At 37.1% G+C, this 23,275-nt stretch overlaps 1 protein-coding gene across 1 annotated transcript in view; it reads left to right on the top strand.

Annotated features, from left to right (window-relative positions):
• DMD (dystrophin) overlaps positions 1-23,275 on the top strand; it is a 2,279,750-nt gene that overhangs the window by 853,439 nt on the left and 1,403,036 nt on the right. The window contains exons 20-21 of the mRNA XM_023751347.1: positions 7,144-7,385; positions 12,508-12,688. Coding sequence (XP_023607115.1) covers positions 7,144-7,385; positions 12,508-12,688 — 423 coding nt within the window. The remainder of the gene's footprint in view (positions 1-7,143; positions 7,386-12,507; positions 12,689-23,275) is intronic.

Here is a 23,275-nt window from a genome sequence, read left to right as displayed (position 1 = left end):
ATGCAGAGGTTCAGTAAGATATTTTTATTAATTTACTTGGAACTTTCAAAAAGGAGGGTGCATAAATAATTTGCATACTTCAAACCTATACATGACTAATTTTTTAAGGATGTCCGATTTCTTTTAGAAGAGTGTAAGTAATCATAAAGATCTAAAGAGAGGCTATAATGCTGCTAACAGAGAGAGTGTTAAACTAAAAAAATCATAGTTCCAGGGTTTTGACATAGAATTTGGGTATAATTTTAAACTGATTTATCTATTTCTTAACTACATTTTCTAAACTAACATTAATTTGCTGTTCCTATGTCAACAGTAATTGATTTGATAAGTATGGGGAGCAGCTTGACGGAGTATTGGATGGTAAAGATAATCTCTTCATATTAGAGAAACTTTTCACGGATATAATCTTTATGAACCTTATTGTCACATTATCAGATTAGCATACTAGTAATAGCTTTATTCTAAAGAAATTGTTCACTTCCTTGAACATTAATAAGAGTGTGAGACTAGATTGGGTACTATTAATCTAATTATGTTTCCTGTAGCTGTGTTATACTGAGAAGGGAATTTTCCAATATTTTTAAATTTTCATTTTTTAAAAAACGATACATATGACCTTCTTTAAGGTTGACTTTTATATTTATTTAAACACAAAATTGTGTAAAATAATTACTCAAATGTATTCTGAATTATTTTTATAAAATAATACCTCCTATCAGTTCAGGTATAACAACAACAAAAAAATGGTTTAGATAATTTTTTTTCTTTATTAATATTGAAGTTACCAAAATATAATTCTACCAAAACATTTATTTTAGCCTGACTGGTGTGGCTCAGTGGTTGAGCTTCAACCTATAAACCAGGAGGTCATGATCAGGGCACATGCCGGTGTTGCAGGCTTGATCCCCAGTGTGGGGCATGCAGGAGGTGACCAATCAATGATTCTTTATCATCATTGATGTTTCTATCTCTCTCCCTCTCTCTCTGAAATCAATAAAAACATATTTAAAAACATTAATTTTAAAACATATGCAAGCATAACTCAATTTCCCCTTCTTTTAAGCTGTAAAGTGGTTTCACTACAATTTCCAGAGGTACTATAATTATTTAATAGGGTTAGTGATGTTTTCTACATTAAATTGCACTTCACTTTCAATTTTTAATTGTAGTTTTCTATCTGTTAAATAAGAGTATGAAGATATTTAAATACCATTGGCAATTAGTAAAAGAACATCTCAAAACCATCATCACCTGAGTGTTAGATTCTAGTGTTTAAGGTGATACCTAATAGTAAGTCTGCTAAGGCTCATAATTAAATAGCACAGACTGATAACACACAGTCAAGAGCTACTCTGATATATAATATTAACTACTTAACTGTGTTTTTCATATTTTTGTTTATAGATCATTGAATACTTTACAGGAATGATGTCATTTGAGTTTGGATAACAAAATTTTGTCAGATGGGCAAGGGCAGTGATTACAGTCAGTTTGGCTCACCTCAAAGCCAAACACTCATTATCTTTTTTTCACGTTATTGTAAAGGATTTTTCAGTGACAATTATATATTTTAATCGGAAGAGATTCTGCAGTTGGTCGGTATATCAACAGGGCATGGAAATAATACTATGTGCAGTCTTTCACCCCCTCCATTGTGAATGAGTAGTTTTCCACAGTTGCATCCATTTCCTCTTCTCTTACTCTTTCCTCAGTTCTGGGCAATTTCATTTATATCTTCTGTTTCTCCATGGGACACATGCAATAATGGCCTACATGGAGTTCACACTCTATAAATGTTGTTAACTGACAGACACATTTATCTCCAAAGGAAGAGATTCTGTGCTTGTGTAAAGAGAGGACATTTTAGTAGTCATTGTTATAGAAAATTAGTCATAAAAACAAATGTGTTGGAATCTGACTTTTCTCTTATAATTCAATAATGTTTAGAAATAGATAAACTGTAAAAAGTGATAGATTAACAAATATATGCTATATTTACTGAGGGTGTGAATTTTACATAAATCTAATTTTTTATTACTGTATTATTTAAAAAAATTATTATTGAAAGTATTACATAAGTTCCCCTTTTTCCCCCATTGACCTCTTCTAGCCCATCCCCTGCCCCATCCCAAACTTACTAATTTTTAAAAGCTATTATTTAGAAATATATGAGGTAGCAGTTGTATAAAAGTTACTGTGGTCAAAGAAACCTCTGGAATTTAGTCCCTAATACTCAGATCTTATTTTCATGGACTCTGAATAAATTTCTATTACATTTCGGCTGTTATATTGAATCGCAAATGAACTTGTAATGACCCTCACTTAATATGCAATTAAAATCGGTGATTATTTATTAGCAACTTTATGTTCAGTTTTTATTCCAAATATTCTTCTAATTCAAGAGCTCTGAAAACAAAGGTTTGCATTATTTTACCCTGACTACATGGCTAATGATGAATATACTTGATGAGGAATACTTCACTTTAAGTGGCAGTTCTGAAGTACTTGCATGGAAGGTGGTGCACAATTAAAATTATTCTAACAGTCTGTTATGCACTGTACACAAGTAATAAAATTAATGGGTGCACTTCAAGTAATGATCCATTTCCTCTGAGTGCAATATATTTATTCATAGACTATTTCAGGGGTTGTTTAGAATATGAGATGTGAATGGATTATGATCCATTATCCCTGAGATTTTAATGTGCTGCTACAAAATGGTTTCCATAAGTATTGTTCATAATGCCTGGTGAGTTAGTGTTTGTATTCCTAAGTAGCTAACAAAAATTTAGAAAAACAGATGCTCAAATAATTGATACTTAAAACTGTGTAGATATTTACACTTACAAACTGTCATAGAGCTTTAAATTTTCAGTTGAGTTAAGGAGCATAATTCTATGAAATACATGTAAAACAATTATATGTAATAGTAAAATAATTTGTCTGTGAGCATTTGAAACACTTAGTACCCTCATTTATTCTACAAAAGTTTTAAGAGACTTCTGCATAATATCACCAGTAGTACTGGATAATAGACGGCCATTTTATTTATGAAGCTGAAGTAATGGCATTTTAAAATTTAGTTAAAGACATACTTATTAAGTAATGTGGCATGTGAGAGCGCTTTTGTTCTCTCCTCCAAGTTTTTTAAAGCAAACTTGAAGCAGGAGAAATTGCGTGTGTGTTTGTGTTTGGCTTTTAGCATCTGTGGATATTGCTCCCCTAATGTTTTTATTTATATGAAGTAAGCTATTGATTTGGTGTTGGATGAGTTGACAAGTACACTGTATTTATTCTGTACCTACTCTAAGCTGAGAACTCTATCAGATAGTGCCAGGCGAGACATTTTCCTTAGAAGGATTTATAGTTTAGGAAAATTTATACTCGAGTTGCACAGGAAGCAGATTAACACATGAATTAACACAAATCCTTCATAATAAGATGTCTGATTCTCTGGGATCCACATCATACCTGTGCCACTGCCATCTAGAAATTTCTGGTTTTGATTTGTGGCATAAATGTCCTTTATAATTTTATTTCAAATTATTATGGATGTGTGACCAAATATCCCAAGATTCCCTAGTAATCTTATGAATTTGTCACTTATTAATAAATTCCTTTTAAAATTTATACATCAACTTTTATATCCCAATAGAGGCCCAGTGCATGACATTTGTGCATGGGGGGGGTGTCCCTCAGCCCGGCCTGCACCCTCTTGCAGTCTGGGGCCCCTCAGGGGATGTCCCCTGGGAGAGCAGGCCTAACCCAGGAGTCGTACATCCCCGGAGCGGTCCTTAGTGCTGCTGCCATGGAGGCAGGAGAGGCTCCCACCACTGCCACTGTGCTCACCAGCCATGAGCCTGGCTTCTGCCCCCCCCCCCCCCCCCCCGTGGGAGTGCACTGCATTGAGCGTCTGCCCCCTGGTGGTCAGTGCATGTCATAGCTACTGGTGGTTCTGCCATTTGGTCGATTTTCATATTAGGGTTTTATTACCAGTATATAGGATATTAGTGCCATACTATATAAAAGTAGCTCTAACTTAAAAAGTACTAAGCATTAATTTTTATAAATGACCATTTTCAGCCATTAAAAGACCTTTCCCCCATTTCAGCATGTGAAAGATCTAGTCTCTTTTCTTGTTTCCTACATGTTCTTTTTCAGTTCTTTATATTATCATTGACTGATATTTACTGTTTGCCTGGTATATGCCAGATTTTGTGTGACTACTTCACACGTATTCATTTCATGGATGAGAAAAATGAGACCCAATGAGATTAAATAACTGAACCCAGTTCACCCATCTGGTAAAGAGGGTAACATTTGAACTCAGATCTCCCTAATACCAGAGCCCTTATTGTGAATTTCTATACCCTTCTGCCTGCCTTCATCATTTATCTTAATATGGAAATCCTTCTTTTACCTATTATTGTATTTCAATTGCCTTTAGTCAGTTATAAAAATCAAGCTAATAAGTAGAGAGTATTGTATATTTCATAGTGGATTTGTACAAATTCACTTTTCTTATTTATTTTAATTCCTCTTACAGTGATGCTTAGGATCTGGACATTTTTGGGGGGATCACAACATATCGAGCTGGTCATTTGGGGTAATAATCAACAAAGACTCATTACATTTTATTCCTGGATTTTAATAGATACCACAGAAGCTATTGGTACTTCATTATAGTTTCCTTGTTTTCAGTTTGTCAGTTCATTATAGTTCGATTTATATTTTGCTGATGAAATTAACATGTATATTATTCATACTGAAAATTAACTAATGATTTTATTTTTCCAAATGCTAGCAGTTCTTTATGGTTGAACTCTGTCTGGTACAGTGAGATATTTCTCTCTGCATTCCCTTATCATTTAACATATGCTGAAAATATTTCTTCTAAACATGTGATCATTTAGATTTGTTGCATATTTTTGATTCATTATCTAACATAATTTAAAATTTCTCCCCTGTGTATTTTTAAATAATTTTATTTTTCAGCCATAATGTTAGCTCTTTATTGTATTTTTCTTCTCAAAATGAGTGCCTATGTGACTGGAGTTTTGGAATCTTCTTTTATACTTGGTAGTAAACATGATCTTTTTACAACTACAGATACTTTGTGGCATTCCCCAGAACATACCATTTTTGGTCACTGCTAAAAACTAAATAATAACAAACAATATGTCACATAACACATCCAGATGTTTCAATAAAACCCAAATTTTTCTTTAACTACTAGGAGGGTATTAGAAACATATTTAGCTCCTTGTAAATCATGGGCTGCCTCTTGTAGCTGTATATATAGAGACATGCATATATTATGTTTTTACACTTAATTTTTTAAATTATTTTTCTTTGCAAATGTATCAGCTGAAGAAGGAAGAAAAGATCATTGCCAATAATATTTGCAAAGTTTGTTCTCTCCAGTGTCATCTTTGGTAGTTTCAAACTTTGAAATTAGTGAAGTTAAGAGTTGTGTTTCAAATGAGTTGAGAGATGTGGTTTGGCAGCATAACAATTACAACAAAGTGAAAATTAGAGTATTAGAGCATAGGAAAGTAAAAGAAGATAAAATAATATAGTTGTTGAACTTAATTCCATATATTTAGTCATTAGAAAGCATGAAACACATACAAATTAGCAAAACCACAGGCCTTGTTTGCTAGAGATGGTCTTCAGACGTCTTAATAACTTACTTGCCTATCAACTAACTTATATTTACTCCAGGAAGTGGAGTAAATGCCTATCCTTAAAGTAGATTCTCCTAGACGACTTGCTCTTCACTAAATCACTTTACCCCTTAGGTATTTTAATCTACAGGAAAAATGTTATAGTGAGTTTCTGATCCCTTTTGAGATGCCTATGGCTCTGTCTAGGAATAGGAAACTTCAGCATTTCAAAAATATAAGAAAGTTACCTGTGCTACATAGGTTTAATATTTATCATTATATAATGTAATTTATTAAAGACATTACTATTAAACACATATATGTGTGTGTTTGTGTGTAAGAACATCTAAATTTTGTGAACTGACTTTAGATAATGAATATTTTAACATGTAGGATTACATAATGTTGCTTTCATAATATGTGTAGGATAATATATACTTGGATTGGCATTAATCATATATTACCTTATAAGAAAATTTAAATAAGATGATATATATTAAAAGACAGCATATTTCCTAACACATAGTAGGGTCCCAAAAAGCTAAGTGTGATGATGTGTTTATGTTTTCAAAATTTTGCCCTTGATAGATTTTTTTCCGCTTTGGTATTGCTATAGATGATTTTCAAACTTTCAGATCAACTTCCACATATGTAAATAATATGAAAACTTTTTTTCATGTTAGAAAGATTATTTTTCTTAGTGCTTGTTGTACTTCTTTGTACCCATATAGACAATCTGCTTATTTTTGGCTTTCTGTAGCAGAAACAAAATTACTAATTTTTGCGTGCTTATTTAAATTTATTGATTTGAGAGAGAGAGGGAGAGAGAGAGAGAGAGAGAGAGAGAGAGAGAGAGAGAGAAACATTGATTTTTTGTTCCACTTATTTCTGTGTTCATACGTTGACTCTTGTGAGTGCCCTGACTGGGAATTGAACCTGCAACCTTGACGTATCAGGATGTTGCTCTAACCACCTGAGCTACCCAGCTAGGACAAAATTACTGATTTTTAATACTCACCTTTTCCCTTAAAAAAACCAAATAACATTTCAACTAATTTCCAAACTGATTTTAAAATAAAAATGTAAGTTAGTTTTTGAAGGAACATTTTAATAATATACATGATATCTAACATTTATTTGGAAACATCCAAAAGGTTACTTGTCCACAATCAATCTTCCACTCCCCATGAGAACTTTGGCCATATTTGCTTTTATTTAAATATAGTCTACTTCTCTACATCTTATGCATCCTTATTTATTATTTTACTGCATTCATATTTTTATAAGATGCAAATCTAATAATTTGCATTCAATCAGAAATCATCTTAGTAATTTCACTTATTGATCAGTAAACACGTGATTTGTTTGGAGTCATTCATATGATCAATACTTTATAAACTTGAGACACATTGGTCTTCAGATAATGTCTTTCAATCTGTGGTTTCAGTGGGTAACTTATAAAAACCTTTCTTTCTAGAGGGTGTCAATGCTGACAGCATCAAAAATGCCTCAGAACAACTGAACAGCCGGTGGAATGAGTTCTGCCAATTGTTAAGTGAGAGACTTAACTGGCTGGATTATCAGAACAACATCATCACTTTCTATAATCAGCTACAACAATTGGAGCACATGACAACTACTGCTGACAACTGGTTGAAAACCCAACCTACCACCATCTCAGAGCCCACAGTAATTAAAAGCCAGTTAAAAATCTGTAAGGTAAGATTCTTTCCTTCTATTTGGAGCACAAGAAATAGGAATTTCTTATCAATTTCAAGAAGAATAGAAAAATATTTAATAACATTTTCCTATTAAGGATTTAGTTAAACATAGTAAAGATAAAAGTGAAAGCAAAAAAAATCATTTTAAATGCATATATTCACTTTTATTTTCATATTTTTATCTATTTTTTCAATGACAGATGTGCCAGTTGGGTACTATACTCATTGGGGGGATCACTTTGTAAACTATATAAAGAAAATCGGTTTGAATAGATGCATGGTTGCCTAAATCTTTTAAAAAGTGTCTTTAGAGTGGTTGCACATGACTCATTGATTCTGTCAGTTTGTAAAATGGTCAGGCAGTTTTGGAGTATTGAACCACATATATCCAATGATACATACCCCATGATTTGGAGGTTTTCTTACGACAGCGCATATACTCAGAGCAAAATCCAGTCATGTACCAAAAAAGTGGCAGAGGTCCACTGCTGGTGAGAGCTCTCCTCTTGCCTTGCAGACAGCTGCCTTTTTGCCATGTTGTTATGCGGACTTTCCTCAGTGCATGTGCATAGAGGGAGAGAGACAAGTATTTTTCTCTTGTTCGTATAAGGCCACTAATCCCATCAGATAAGGACACCACACTTATGACCTCATTTAAATGTCCCTCTAAAAGCACTATTACCAAATATAATCACATGTGGGTTAGAGCATCAACTTATAAATTTGGGAGGATATAATTCAGTCCATGGCATTCTGACCTTTCCCCCCTATTCATGTTCCTCTCACCTGCTAGGAGCCCCAAAGGTCCAAATGTCAGAACTTATTCCAGCATCACCTCTAACATCTAAGGTCCAAAGTCTCATCTAAATGTCATTTAAATCAGATGCGGGTGAGACTCAAGGTATGATTCATCCTGAGAGAAAATTATTTTCCTGTGAACCTGTGAAACCAGAAAACTTATGTGCTTCCATAATGCTATGGTGGGGCAGGCAGAGGATAGACATTCCCTTTCCAAAAGGAGGAAAAATAGGGAAGAAGGAATGGTTGATAGGTCCTAAGAAAGTCTAAAAACTAGCAAGGCAGATTCCATTGGATTTGGAGGCTCAATAATAATCCTCTTTGGCCTGTGCCTTCCCTTCCTGTCCTGCTGGGGCATGGTTCTACCTTCAGGACCCACTGGGGCAGCAGTCAGTTAAGTTTTGGGAAAATTGGAGTGAGTATTCATTGATCCTGATTTCATAGTGTTTACCTAAAGTAGGGGAAAGATATATATATATATATATATATATATATATATATATATATATATATATATATGCATATATATGCCTAAGTGACCCAACAACCCAAGGACTGGTCACTATAATGTGCATTGACCACCATGGGCAGATGCTCAATGCAGGAGCTGCCCCCTAGTAGTCAGTGTACTTCCACAGCCAACCTCCCGCGGCCGGGGGGAGGGCCTGGGCGAGACGCCTCTGATGGCCGGCCTGGCTGAGGGACCCCACCAGTGCACGAATTCTTGCACTGGAACTCTAGTGCCTTAAATAAAGGTACAAAGTTCTGAGAGAATGTCTAACTGGGAAAACCTGACTTAGAGCCACCAAGGGCAGCTTCCTTGAGGCCAGTACATTTAAGTAAAGGCTTTAAGGACGAGTCAAAATTAAGTAAGAATAGCTGGGCAAGATGCTTCAGGCAGAAGAAACATGGTGGGAGGGAGCAATAAGGACCAAGGAACTGAAAGAAGATCTGTAGCATTCTGACATTGTAAAAGCTGGGCATGGAGGAGCAGGGGCATGCAATAAAAGGTGGAGGCAAAAATGAGGAGAGAGAGCAAGGACTCGTAGGGCATGTTAGGACCTTGGTCTTTATCTTAGGAGCAAATGGGGATCACTAGAAGTTGTATATCTTACATATTCTCTGGAGGTTAGGGAAGTCATCCTAAGTGAAATCATTTCTTTTTCTAAATTCAGCCATAAAGTTTCTAATGACACAAGTCTATTCCTCTTCATCACCTCTTACTCATCCACTCTTCCCCATTGGTTTCTATTAATTTGATGAATCACCTTAGGTACAATATTTAGCAGGATAAGCTCAATGTCATTTACACAACAGTTAAAATTATACTGTTTGGCTGTGATTAATGATAGATAAATTGTTCCATCCTGTTTATCAATGTGTTCTGTTATTTGGGGATTTTTTTAAAGGTTAGAGTGCAGATTTAGCTCAAAATCTAATACTTGCCAGAACTGGTTCTTAATATGTTAGTGGTTAGAGAGCCCTTCGGGAACTGGAAGAAATCCATGGATCTTTTCCTGAGGAAAAAAAAAATTCCTCAGATAAACATATAATTTTAAAGGATAAACAGACTCTGGGCTGATGCCTTACTCTGGAGGACCAAGCACACTAAGGTCCTTTTATGGAAAAATGAGTAATTTGTTAACATCTTTTGAATGTTAACTACTTAAGGTCAGAATGAGCTCTCTTATGATACTCTTGGAACTTTAAGGCCTTAACTGAACATTTGCGCAAATGTTTAATTTGTTTCAAAGTCCCCTTTGTTTTGTAGAACACACTTTACTGTACTGTATGCTCCTTCTATAGCCCCCTAAATGGGAAGAATGACAGTCCTCCATCTGGCCAAATGTAAATCAGTTTCTTAAATGATTCACAGCAGATGTCAGTGCTGCCATGTTCAAGTGCATGTCTGTAATTCTATACCACACTTTACTTCCTATTGTATTCTTCCTTTGTGGATATGCACCTACCTTCTAGGTTTTAACTAAGAGGTTTTATGTTTGAAAGGGAGAGATAGGCTCCTCATTTATTTAAATGTCTCTCATCTTCAGCTACCAAAAGAATTTCATTGTCAGAGATCATCCTACCTGAATCCAGACATTCTATATAATAAAAGCCTAATATGTTAAGTGTCCAGTCATTGGGTCATCTGTTCAACCAATCAAAGTGTAATATGCTAATGATATGCTAAGGCCGCTCAACCGCTCGCTATGATGTGCACTAACCACCAGGGGACAGACACTCTGACTGGTAGGTTAGCTTGCTGCTGGGGTCTGGCTGATTGGGACTAAGTGAGATGGGCCGTACACTCCCTGTGGCCCCTCCCTGGCTGGCCAACCTCCCACGTAGCCTTCCCCGGCACCAATCATGCACCGGTGTGGTCCCTCGGCCTGGCCTGTGCCCTCTCACAATCCAGGACCCCTTGGGGGTTGTTATAGAGCCAGTTTTGACCTGATCCTGCAGGCCAGCCCGAGGGACCCCACTGGTGCACAAATTCATGTACCGGGCCTCTAGTACTGTTATAAACACATACCAACATTCCTCTGAAAGTTATCTTTATACTAGAGGCCTGGTGCAGAAATCCATGCACAGGTGGGGTTCCTAGACCTGGCCAGTGATTAGGGCCAATTGGGGCCTTCCAGCTGCCAGCCAGGGCCTTCCTTCCCTGGCTGCCAGCTGGGGCCTTCCTTTGTTCCACGCCGCCCCCTGGTGATCAGTGCATGTCATAGTGAGTGATTGAACTCCTGGTCTCCCAGTGGAACTCCTGAGGAGACACTTTGCATATTAGCCTTTTATACATATAGATCTTCTGAAACTGGACCATTGACATTGCCTATTAGGTAGTCTTGCTACATTGTTTGACAAATGTATCTTATTTCTGCCTAACACAAAAGTTATTCTCTCCAAAACACTACTAATGCATCCATAAGTAACAACTTTTCTTTTTTTACTTTTCATTTTGATATCCAGGAAGCTCAGTTTTATATTTAGTTCATAATTACTGTAATACTTTCAATTTTCCCCTCTGACTAATTGGTTTCTGATCCAGTTTTTAATTTTTAATTATCCTGTCTTTTACAATTTAAATGGTAAAAAAATCCTGAAGTGCTTTTTACTAAAGGTAGCATAGGAATTAATTATAAGTAAATGACCATGGTAATAATACTTTTAAAAAGAATTTTAAAATTTGTTTGAGTTTAATTTATATATGTATCAGATACATATGAATTACTACTTCACTGGAAACAAAAGAGTGTGAAAACATTTATATCAACAACAGCACACTTCAAAGGAAATATAATGCAAGTCATAAATTTGAGCCATATTGTAATTTCAAATGTTCTAGAAATGACATTCAAAAAGGAAAAAGAAACAGGTAAGTGAATTTCAATAATGCATTTTTTTAACCTGGTGTATAAAAATATTATCATTTCATGATTTAATAATATTTAAAACTGTTTATGAGAGTTTGTATTTGTATATTTTTATTCCAAGTCTTCAAAATTATGTTTTACAATGACAGCACATCTCCATGTGGACTGAGCACAGTTCGGGTACTCAGTAGCCACATGTGACTAGTGACTACACTGTGTGACAGCAGAGCAGACTATCCAGATGATTTCATCATTCACATCAGGGTACTCTTGAAAGTGAAAGGGCTGGTATTAATAACTATGCCAGGACTACAAGAGAAAAGCAGTCACCCTAAATAAAACAGCCATAACTGCCTGTTTATTCAGGAGAAGTAATGAGACCATACAGAGGATACATAATTATAGACTTGAATATGTGTGTATATATGTTAATATTGCATCAACTTGTAATAGATGCAATATTGATATATAAGCATATCTTTGTAATTTAATACAGTATGCATGTATGTAAATATATGTAGATATGTATAAGTTATCATCTATACAAATGAATTTAAAGAAACAAATATTGTTCATGAAATGAACTTAGAGTTTGAAGCAAAGACACAATTTTGAGATAAGAGGAACATGCACGTTTAATTTCTGGAAAGAGTATAAGGTCATTCATAGTACTTTTCACCTGTACACATTCATACCCATTAATGCTCTGATGTCATTTTACAGTTTAATGGTAGATATATGATAATATCTATTGAATGAAGAGCCCAGGTATTAAATTGATGACCTGTGCTAGAGGCTTGCCTAAGCCATCATGGATGTTTCTTATCAATTTTTTGATAAGGGTATTAAGCTAAGCTTGCATCAGTGCCTTTTAACACCTTCCTTTGCAAAATGTGATGCTTCCAAAGGCAAATATTATTTATTTTAATACTCTAAATTATGTTACAGGATGAAGTCAACCGGCTGTCAGCTCTTCAGCCTCAAATTGAGCGATTAAAAATTCAAAGCATAGCCCTGAAAGAGAAAGGACAAGGGCCAATGTTCCTGGATGCAGACTTTGTGGCCTTTACAAATCATTTTAACCAAGTCTTTGCTGATGTGCAGGCCAGAGAAAAAGAGCTACAGAAAAGTAAGTAAAAATACTTAACATGGCTAACTGGATATTTTACAAGTTAGTTGTTAATCTGGAAAATAAATGAACTAACATGAAAGAATAATTTTGATCAAAAGAACCACCTTCCCTACAACCTATAGTAGCAAGTAATTAAGTACTGTTGTTGGAAAATATATGTTATGTTTCAATTTCCCCCTCCCCCATAATAATTTAATGACTGTGAGGAATAAATAAAGCATTTGTTTTATAAAGGCATAACTTCTCCTTTACAGGTTGCAACTTTTACAATCAAACAAATTTATTTTAACATTGAAGGAAATGAAAGATTATTTGAATCCCTGTCAATGGATTATTAAATCCATTTTGCTTTACTATAGGACTAGAGGCCTGATGCACGAAATTCGTGCAAGAGTAGGCCTTTGCAGCCCGGGCTGCCTCGGCCCTCACAGCCCTGGCTGCCTTGGCTGCCTCAGCCTGACTTCATCTGGAAGGTCATCCAGAAGGTCGTTCCACTGTTCAGCCATTCAGTTGATTTGCATAATACACTTTTATTATTATAGATATTTAGCTGAGCATCTTATTAGTACTTTTGTTGAATTATATGAAGACTAGAGGCCTGGTGCATCAAATTTGTGCACGAGGGGGGGGATGTCCCTCAGCCTGGCCTGCACCCTCTCCAATCTGGGACCCCTTGGGGTATGTCCAAATGCTGGCTCCTAACCACTTGCCTGCCTGCCAGCCTGATCACCCCCTAACTGCTCCCCTGCCAGATGATCGCCCCCAACTGCCCTCCCCTGCTGGCCCGATCACCCCCAACTGCCCTCCCCTGCAGGCCTGGTCCCCCCCCCAACTGACCTCCACTGCAGGCCTAGTCGCCCCCAACTGCCCTCCCCTGTAGGATTATTATAGATGTAGCATACATGTGGCAACTGAAACTCAGCAAAGAACAAATCATTCTTTGGGCTGCATTTTAAATTGGTTTACTTTAACTATAAAAATCATCTTTTTCTCATTTAATGATAAGATATAAGAATGTAATAGTTGTGCAAATGCCTACCATATGACTAGCAAATTTTTCAGGATATCTCTTTTGTCTCTCACCAATTTGCTCTTGTGACATTAATACATAGTGTCTGGTCCAAAATATCCATACTCATCAGCTTACTTTTTAAGGCAGAAATTCCTTTGACGGACTGGTTTATAAGCACTTTTAATGATTAGTGAGTTTTTGGTGCCCATACACATACATACATATGTATATATGCACAGATAAAGGATTATAGAATAAAATTGGATTTTAAGGTATTACAATAAAATATTTTTAAAATGTCTTCCCCAAATTTGTTATGACAAGTACAAGAACATATTTGTTTTCTACTAAAACTGTAATTAGTTAGAAAACACTTTTTAAAATTGCCTTTTATTGTAAATAACCAAAGAATTTACCACATAACATTTCTACAATCAGTATAGTGCTATATATGAAGCTTTCCCCATTTTGCTAGATTTTTATTTTTGTTTTTGATGACATCTTGGGAAGAACTGAATGAAATGAAAGATAAATGCACAATTTTGTTTTCTTTTATTTCAAAGTCCTTTTTGCTGAGGGTTTTATTTTTCTGATAGGGAAGCAGGTAATATAACTTGACAATAGTGTCAGCTCCCTCTGGTGGATTTCAATATACTTGTTGCTGAGCCTCTATAAAAGCAATTGGGGAAGATTGTGAGTGTCCTAAATTTTTAAACATTGACCTATTTAGCAATAATGAATTTTTCTTTTCATAAGTCCATAAACCTCCCTTAAATGGTTATGCTGTAACTGGTAAGAAAAAGAGGCTTATTCACTGAAATTATTTTATTTTACATGTACCTATTAATTATATTAAGGTTCAAATTTTTTTCTGTTTATTTTAAAGACTAGGGGCCCAGTGCATGAATCTGTGCACCTGAAAAGGAACTACGGGCTGTGAGGCTGCAGTGGGCACAGGGGTGGGTCTCGGTCTATCCTCCGCATCCCCACCCGGCCCCTCCCACTGCAGCCCCTGGTCCCCTGTCTGCCGGCAGCTCTATTCCTGCTGACAGTGCTGGCCCTGCTCACACCCATTGATGGCCCTGAGCAATTGGGGCCAGCACCACCAGCAGGTGCAAGCGGCAGCTGCTGCCCTGATTGCCCCTCAGGAGCAGGGGGAGGTGGAGAAGCCCTCAACAGAGATTGGGGCCAACAGCAGCCACTCGCACCTGCTGATGGTGCCAGCAGTGGGTATGAGCCAGGCCAGTGCTGACAGCAGGTGCAAGCGCCAGGCAGGACCGCAGCATGCAGGAGCAAAGAATTTTCAGTAACCACCAGTGTCTCGCCCCAATGACAGTGACCGGCGCCCTGCCTTGGTCTGGCGCCCCTGCTCACCCGCTCCACCATCCCACCATTGCTGACACTCACCATGTTCTATGTGTGCCCCCTGGTGGTCAGTGCACATCATAGCGACTGGTTGTTTGGTTGTTCAGTTGTTCCGCTGTTCATTCTATTTGCATATTAGCCTTTTATTGTATAGGATGTTCAGAATATTGATTTTTCATAACTGAAATTCAACTGATACTACAATATAAATATATAGCAGTATATACTCTTTATTCACACAGCAATTAATATACCCATCCATATTAATTTTTTTCTTTTTAAAAAAATCTTTATTGAGAGTATTATAGATGCCCCCTCCCCCCGACTCCTCTCCTTCACTGGGGTCCCACTATGCCCCAGGCCTTTACTACCCTATTGTTTGTGTCCATAGGTAATGCATATATGTATGTAAGTCCTTTAGTTAATCTCCCCCTCCTCTGCTCTGAGATTCATCAGTCTACTCTGGTGTTATTTTATTCATCAGTTTATTTTGTTCATTAGATTTCTTGTTCATTTATTTTGATTTTTAGATTCAATTGTTGGTAAATTGTTGGTAGATATGTATTTATTGCCATTTTATTGTTCATATTTTTGATATATATTTTTTTATTCTTCTTACTAACTGCTTTTCTCTTGCTGCTTTTAAGATTCTCTCTTTGTCTTTAACATTTGGCATTTTCATTATGATGTGTCTTGGGATGGGCCTCTTTGAGCTCCTCTTGTTTGGGACTCTATGTGTTTCCTGGACTTGTAAGTCTATTTCTTTCACAATGTAGGAAAAGTTTTCTGTCATTATTTCTTCAAATATGTTTTCAATATCTTATTCTTTCTCTTCCTTCTGGAACCCCCATAATGTGAATGTTGGTATACTTGAAGTCTCAGAGGCTCCTTAAACTATTTTCATATTTTTGGATTCTTATTTCTTTTTGCTGTTCTGATTATGTGGGGTTTTTTTTTTGCTTCTTCATATTCCAAATCATTGATTTGATTCTCATAATTTTCTATTCTACTGTTGAATCGCTATAAATTATTCTTTGTTTTGGTTAATGTATGCTTAATTTTTGACAGTCCTTCTTCACGTCTTTTATGTTCTCACTAAGGTTCATGAAATTCTCACCAAGATCCTTGAAATTCTTACTAAATTCAATTGATAGGTTGAAGCCTGAAGCTTTCATTAAGATCCTTGAGCATCCTTATGACCATTGTTTTGAACTCTGTATCTAGTATTTTGCTTGCTTCCATTTCATTTAGTTCTTTTTCTGGATATTTCTTCTGTTCTTTCATTTGCGACATGTTTGTACAGGGGAGGTCTTAGCATAGGAACAATGAACCCTATGAGCACCCTTGTCTGGGAGAAAGCTGCACATGAATTCTTGCTCTGATGCCAGACAATCCTGTTCCTCCCCATATGTCCCTGGATCCCCCCAAGCTGTTGCCCCAGCACTGGAGCTCAAAGGGATTGAGTCTGAGTAAATTCATGCACCAGCCCTTAAGAGGAACTGCCTGGGTCTTAAGCAGCCTCCCTGTCACTTAGCCACAATCCCTACTGGTTTTTACAACCTATTACAGGGTTTTCTCTTCCTGGCACTGGAAGACTGGGCTGAGTTGTCTGTTGTGGGGCTGGGCCCCTTGCTCCTCACGGGAGGCCTCCACAGCCAAGATATCCTTCCTTATTAAAAAAAATCTACATGTTGGTGTCGAACCAGCCCATACCATGTCTCTACCCCTCCTACCAGTCTTGGTGTGCTTTCTTCTTTAATTCTATAGTAGTAGGACTTTCATTCAGTGACATTTCAGGTGGTCCTGTATGATGGTTGTTCTGTATTTTAGTTGTAATTTTGATGTGGTTGTGGGAGGCAGTGAGTACCAGTGTTTACCTACACTGCCATCTTTGTTCTCCTGTATTTCCTCTTTTTATCTTCCATACATATGGTTATTTATAAAAACATTCACATTTTTCTCCATTTATCTCTAAATAAAAATGTCTCCCCTTCTACTTTATTTACCAAAACATTGTTAATAATTTTATTTACTCATAAAACTTATCTTATATAATTAATAATTAATTAAATATGAATTACATGTGAATTATAAATTCTATAATTTATATATGTATATATAATTTACATTATGTGTTATATATTATTTAATTTCCTCTTTATTTTTTTTTCGTTGCTGCTGTTCTCATAATGAAAGAAAACCTTGGGGGTAGGACTGGAGCAGGCTGAAAGAGGTTAATGGAGGAAAAGAAGGACCTATGTAATACTTTCAACAATAGGGGTTTAATAAAATAGGTTTAGCCGAAACCGGTTTGGCTCAGTGGATAGAGCGTCAGCCTGCGGACTGAAAAGTCCCGGGTTCGATTCCGGTCAAGGGCATGTACCTGGGTTGCGGGCACATCCCCAGTAGGGAGTGTGCAGGAGGCAGCTGATCGATGTTTCTCTCTCATCGATGTTGCAAACTCTCTATCTCTCTCCCTTCCTCTCTGTAAAAAATTAATAAAAATATATTAAAAAAATAAAAAAATAAAATAGGTTTAGAGTTGTAATACAAATAAATAATACAATTATTAATAAAGAATAATATAAAAGTAAACTGTTTCATGTACTCACAACTATAAACCTACTTTTGCCCACCCTGTATATTCAAATATAAGAAGAATTTTAAAAAGAAGAAGAAAGAAAACCCTTGACTTTTTAAGTATACTTTGAGTGGTTAAAATTGGTATTAGGAATTGCTGGTAGATATCTGGCAAAAATGATATTGAGAAAATAATATTAAAAGATAAAATGTATCCTATATTCATAGTTATTTTTAGTCTACAAAGAAATTTTTAATAGATTATCTTTCTTGGTCTTTAGAGGGCAAACCTTTGAGAACATGTTTTATTATTCCCATATCACAAGTAAATGTACAGTAAGCATGTCAGACTCACGGCCGATGGGCCACATGCCTCGTTTGACATGCTTGATGTACAGGGCTGGGCAAATGTAGGTTTACAGTTGTTCGTATGGGAAATAACTCAATAATTAATAAGTAATAAAATAGTAAACTCTGTTTTGCATCTCACAACTGTAAACCTATTTGTTCCTATCACTGTATATATGATAATATGTACTGTAGCACAACTGCTTTTATTTATTTATTTACCTCTTAACATAATCTCATGTATATCAGAAAATACAGCACTTAATTCCACATATGACTTTTTAAAAATTATTAAATGATTTTGCCTTGTCTCTCCTTTGCTCTTCTTTTTCTCTTTTTTTCTGAGGCCTCCCTCTCTTTTAAGTCAATTGGATAAACAGAGGAGATTTTTAAACAAAAGTCACAGATACTTTTTTTCATACTTCTCTACTACAATTTTAGATGTCAATTGACCATACTTTGTCATTTCCATCCTTCATATAGCTGTACTGAAGGGCTTCAAGTTAAACAGTAATGCATATGAATGGCCCTCAAAATCTGCTTTCCCAATAATTCACAACAATGCTTTCAAAACTAGTCATTTACATTAAATTTAATTTTATAAAATGTATTTCACTAATCATAAACATTAAAAAGGAATCTATATTTTTAGGTCATGCTTTAGTAATAAAATAGTAAAACTGTCATAAGAATATTTTGAGATGAATATCATCTATAATAATAAAAGCATAATATGCTAATTAGACTGGATGTCCTTCCTTCTGGACAAAGCCATGGGGGGCGGCAGGTGGGGGCCAAGACAGAGGCAGCTGCTGCCATGGCAGGGGCCAAGGCCCTTGCAGGAATTTCATGCATTGGACCTCTAGTATATTTATAATAAGTATATGGATAAATGTTGAATCCTCAGGCCACTTTTTTCATGGACTGCGGATGGGCCAAATGGTATCAGTAGAACTCTTCTGATCTTTTAAGCTGGTAGGTTATTAAATTGGGTATGTTTATTGTCTTTCTACTGTCAGTAAAGACAGTATTATCAGTTGGATTATTAATCTTGATTTCTACATAAAATGAAGAAAGTGAATTTCTTTAGATGGAGCAGGACTAGTTCTGCTCCTACATTAGGATCAAAGGGGTGCATCCACAAACATTTCATTGACTGGTAGGTAGAGTGGCTCATATTGAGTTTACTCTTGAGTTCATTTGGCTTCTGCACCAGACTTGTATTTCTTTTTAATCTGAAACCGAATTGGAAGATCTTCATGAGTATTCTCAAGTATTTCTGATTTATTTATTACTTTTTAAACTTTATTTTATTGTTGAAAGTATTACAGATATCAGTATTAAATGAAATATTACAGTATTAAATAGATAAACTATGTGGTTTATAATCACTGTTCAGCTACTAAAAGATAAATCATGTTGGCTAATGAATATTTTTTTTATATCTAGAGGGGAAAATAGATGAGTAAATGTATCCTTTGTTTGAATTGGAGATTATAAACAAGTATCATATATTTTATCTGTAGCCTAGACCTACCCTCTGAATTTATTTATTATTTTTGTTTGTTAATCCTCACCCAAGGATATTTTTTCCATTGATTTATAGAGAGTGGAAGGGAGGGAGATAGATAGAGAGAGAGAGAGAGAGAGAGAGAGAGAGAGAAAATATGATGTGAGAGCGACATATAGATTTGTTGCCTCATGCAGGTACCCTTGACAAGGAATCGAACCCATAACCCTCAGGTCTGAGGGCAGATGCTGTAACCATTGAGGACAAGGTCAGGGCTGGATTTATATGTCTACTTCCTTAATGTTTCTATTTTGATGTCTCAGGGTATCGCAAATCCATTACATCCCAGTAAACTTGTAGTGGGAAACTCCACAGCCAACAACCATTTCCTCATTGGCCCCTCCAATATCAGAGAAAAGAATCAACATCTATGGAGTTGCATAATCAGGAACCTCAGAATCATCCTTGATATTCTGTCCATCGCCCACACTCTCTCCCATTTAATCACCAAGCCTATACATTTAAAAAAATTCTTTATTGTTGAAAGTATTACATATGTCCCATTTTTGCTCCATTGTCCTCTTCCAGCCTGACCCACAGCTTCTGCCTTCACCACCCCCCATTGTCTGTATCCATGTGCACTTGAGAAGAATGTATATTCCGTAGCTTTGGGGTGAAATGTTCTAAAGATTTCAATTCCATCTGATGTAGTGAGTCATTTAGGATTGCTGATTTTATTGTCTAGAAGATTTATCCAGTGATGTCAGTGGTGAATTAAAGTCCTCTCCTTACTATGATTGTATTAATGTCAATTTCTCCCTTGATATCTTCAAGACCTTTTTTGTTTTCCTTTGTATTGGGTGTTCCTGTTCCTGCATATATGTGGACCAAAGTTATAGTCTCTTTTTGTATTGATCCCTTTAGTATTATGAAGTGGCCTTCCTTACCTTTTGCTATGGCCTTCACTTTGAGGTCTGTTTTATCAGATATAAGTCTTGCTACCCCAGCTTTTTTATTCACTTTCATCTGCCAGAAAAATTTTTCTATCCTTTCACTTTCAATTTGTGTGAGTCCTATGTTCTGAGGTGAGTCTCTTGTAGATACCAGATATATGGGTCATGGTTTCTTTCTTTTTTTAAAATATATTTTATTGATTTTTTACAGAGAGGAAGGGAGAGGGATAGAGAGTTAGAAACATCAATGAGAGAGAAACATCGATCAGCTGCCTCTTGCACATCCCCTATTGGGGATGTGCCCGCAACCAAGGTACCTGCCCTTGACTGGAATCGAACCTGGGACCCTTGAGCCCGCAGGCCGACACTCTATCCACCGAGCCAAGCCGGTTAGGGCTGGGTCATGGTTTCTTATCCATTCAGCCACCCTATGTCTTTTTATTGAAGCATTTAATCCATTTACGTTTAAGGTTATTATAGACTAGAGGCCCGATGCGCGAAGATTCCTGCAAGAATGGGCCTTCCTTCCGCCAACTGCCAGCACTGCCTTTGCTCTGGCCAGAGCCCCTTTTTGCCTTCACTTGGAGCCGCCTTTCTGCATTCCCATGCTGCTCAGAGGCCTAGAGCAGCTGGGGTGGTGCAGAAAGCCTGTGTCGTCACCATGGCGAAGGCGCAAGCGTCCCACCCTGCCCCTGGCCGCTCGGCGCCTGAATATGCAAATTAACCCGCCATCTTTGTTGGGTTAATTTGCATACTCACTCCTGATCAGGTGGTGAGATTCACGAAGGTACGGTCAATTTGCATCTTCCTCTTTTATTAGTGTAGATAGGTACTTGTATATTGCCATTTTTATTCTTTATGCCTGTGTTCCTTCTTCCTTTTCTATTTCTTCCTTTTACAACAGTCCCTTTAGCATTTCTTGCATTGCTGGCTTGGTGGTAATAAACTCCTTTAGCCTTTTTTTGTGTGTAAAGCTCCTGATTTCCCCTTCACTTTTGAATGATAGCCTTGCTGGATAAAGTATTCTTGGATTCAGTCCCTTGCTTTGCATCACTTTGTATACTTCATTCCATTCCCTTTTGGCCTGATGTGTTTCTGTTGAAAAATCATTTCATAGTCTAATGGGAGATCCCTTGTAGGTAACTTTCTGTCTCTTGCAGTCCTTAAGATTTTTTCTTTGTTGTTAATGTTTACCATTGTAATTACTACGTGTCTTTTTGTGGATCTTTTGGGTTCATCTTGTTTGGGACTCTCTCTGCTTGCATGACTCTTTCCCAAATTAGGGAAGTTTTTGTCATTTCTTCAAATAGGTTTTCTATTACTTTCTCTGCTTCTTTTCCTTCTGGCACTCCTATTATGGGGATATTGCTTCATTTCATGTTGTCCAAAATCTCCCTTAAATTCTCCTCTTGGTTTTTAATTTTTTTTTTACAGTTGCTGTTCAGATTGGGTGTTTTCTTACCGTCTTCTAACTTGCTGATTCGGTCCTCCACTTTTTCTTGCCTACTGTTGAAACCTTCCATTGTGTTCTTTATTGCAGCTATGTCATTCTTAATTTCCTCTTGACTCTTACATATGTTGATGGATTTCTCCTTGAGATGGTTGAGCATGTTTATAACCATTACTCTGAATTTTTTTCCTCACATATTGCTAGCCTCTATTTTATTTAGTTCCATTTCTGGTGATCCTCCTTTTCTTTCCTTTGGGGATTGTATCTTTGTCTCCCCATATTTGTTGTCTCTTTCTGGCCCTGGACACACTTCTTGGGGTCTGAGAGGTTGAAGCCCTTAGCAGTCCATTGGTCTGGGACTCATCATCCCAGAGGTTGGGTCTGCCTTGAGTCTCACTCCTTTATTGTTTCTGTTGTACCCCCTTCTCCCACAGATCTAGTCCCTCCTTTGTCTGCTTCAGATGCTTGGTGTCCACAGGGGTGTGTGCACAGTTCCTCTGGTGTGAGACTCTGAGCCCTCTGGCATGCATTGGCTGTGTGGCCCCAGCAGGGTGGTGCCCTAGGTCCCTCTGGAAGCACACTTGCAGCTCAGTCCTGTGACCCATGGTTGGGTACACCAGGTGATACCTGCAGCACAGTCCCAGGGCCCAGGGCAGTACATGGGCTGGTGGCTCCAGGTTGCAATGGCAGCATTGTCCTGGGGCCCAGGGTGGGGCACATGCTGGGTGGCCCTGGGTCTCAACAGCAGCACGGTCCTGGGGCCCAGGGCAGGGATGGGTCATGCATTCCCCCTAGCTTGCATTCACAGCATGGGGTCCTAGAGCGCAGGATCCTGGGACGCACTTTCCAGGCAGGTGGGCAAGGAGGCACAGCATGGGAGGTCTCTCTGGCATACTCTCACTGCAGATGTCTGAGAGCCTATGGGGAGGTACCACACTACTCACTGTCAAGGCACAGTGGTGGTCCCATGTGGGTTATGGATGGCAAGAAACTCCCTGCACAGGTCTGGGAGTCAAAGGCCACTCTGGGTGTTGGTGTGCCTGTGCTCCTGGCCATCACTGCTTCCCTCTACAAGATCAAGCCTATGCATTTTTATCTCCTAAGTAGCTCTCACATCCAAACGTCTTTATTTGTCCAAGCTACTGTGGTTTCTTGTCTGGATCACTAATTTGTCGCCTCGCATCCATTCTTGACATGGAGCAATGGAGCAATCTATTTTCTACATTTCAGCCATAACAATTTTTCTTAAAGCAAACCTAACCATGCCACCTTTTTTATGTGTAAAACATTTAATAATTTATTATTATTATTATTATTATTTAACCGTGATTTTTTTCTTTTTTATTATTGTCTAAAGTTTTACTTA

This window comes from Myotis lucifugus, unplaced genomic scaffold, assembly GCF_000147115.1.
Source record: "Myotis lucifugus unplaced genomic scaffold, Myoluc2.0 scaffold_20, whole genome shotgun sequence".
NCBI classification, from domain to species: domain Eukaryota; kingdom Metazoa; phylum Chordata; class Mammalia; order Chiroptera; family Vespertilionidae; genus Myotis; species Myotis lucifugus.
The sequence above is the reverse complement of the archived record's forward strand: the minus strand, read 5'-3'. Positions and strand labels throughout refer to the sequence as shown.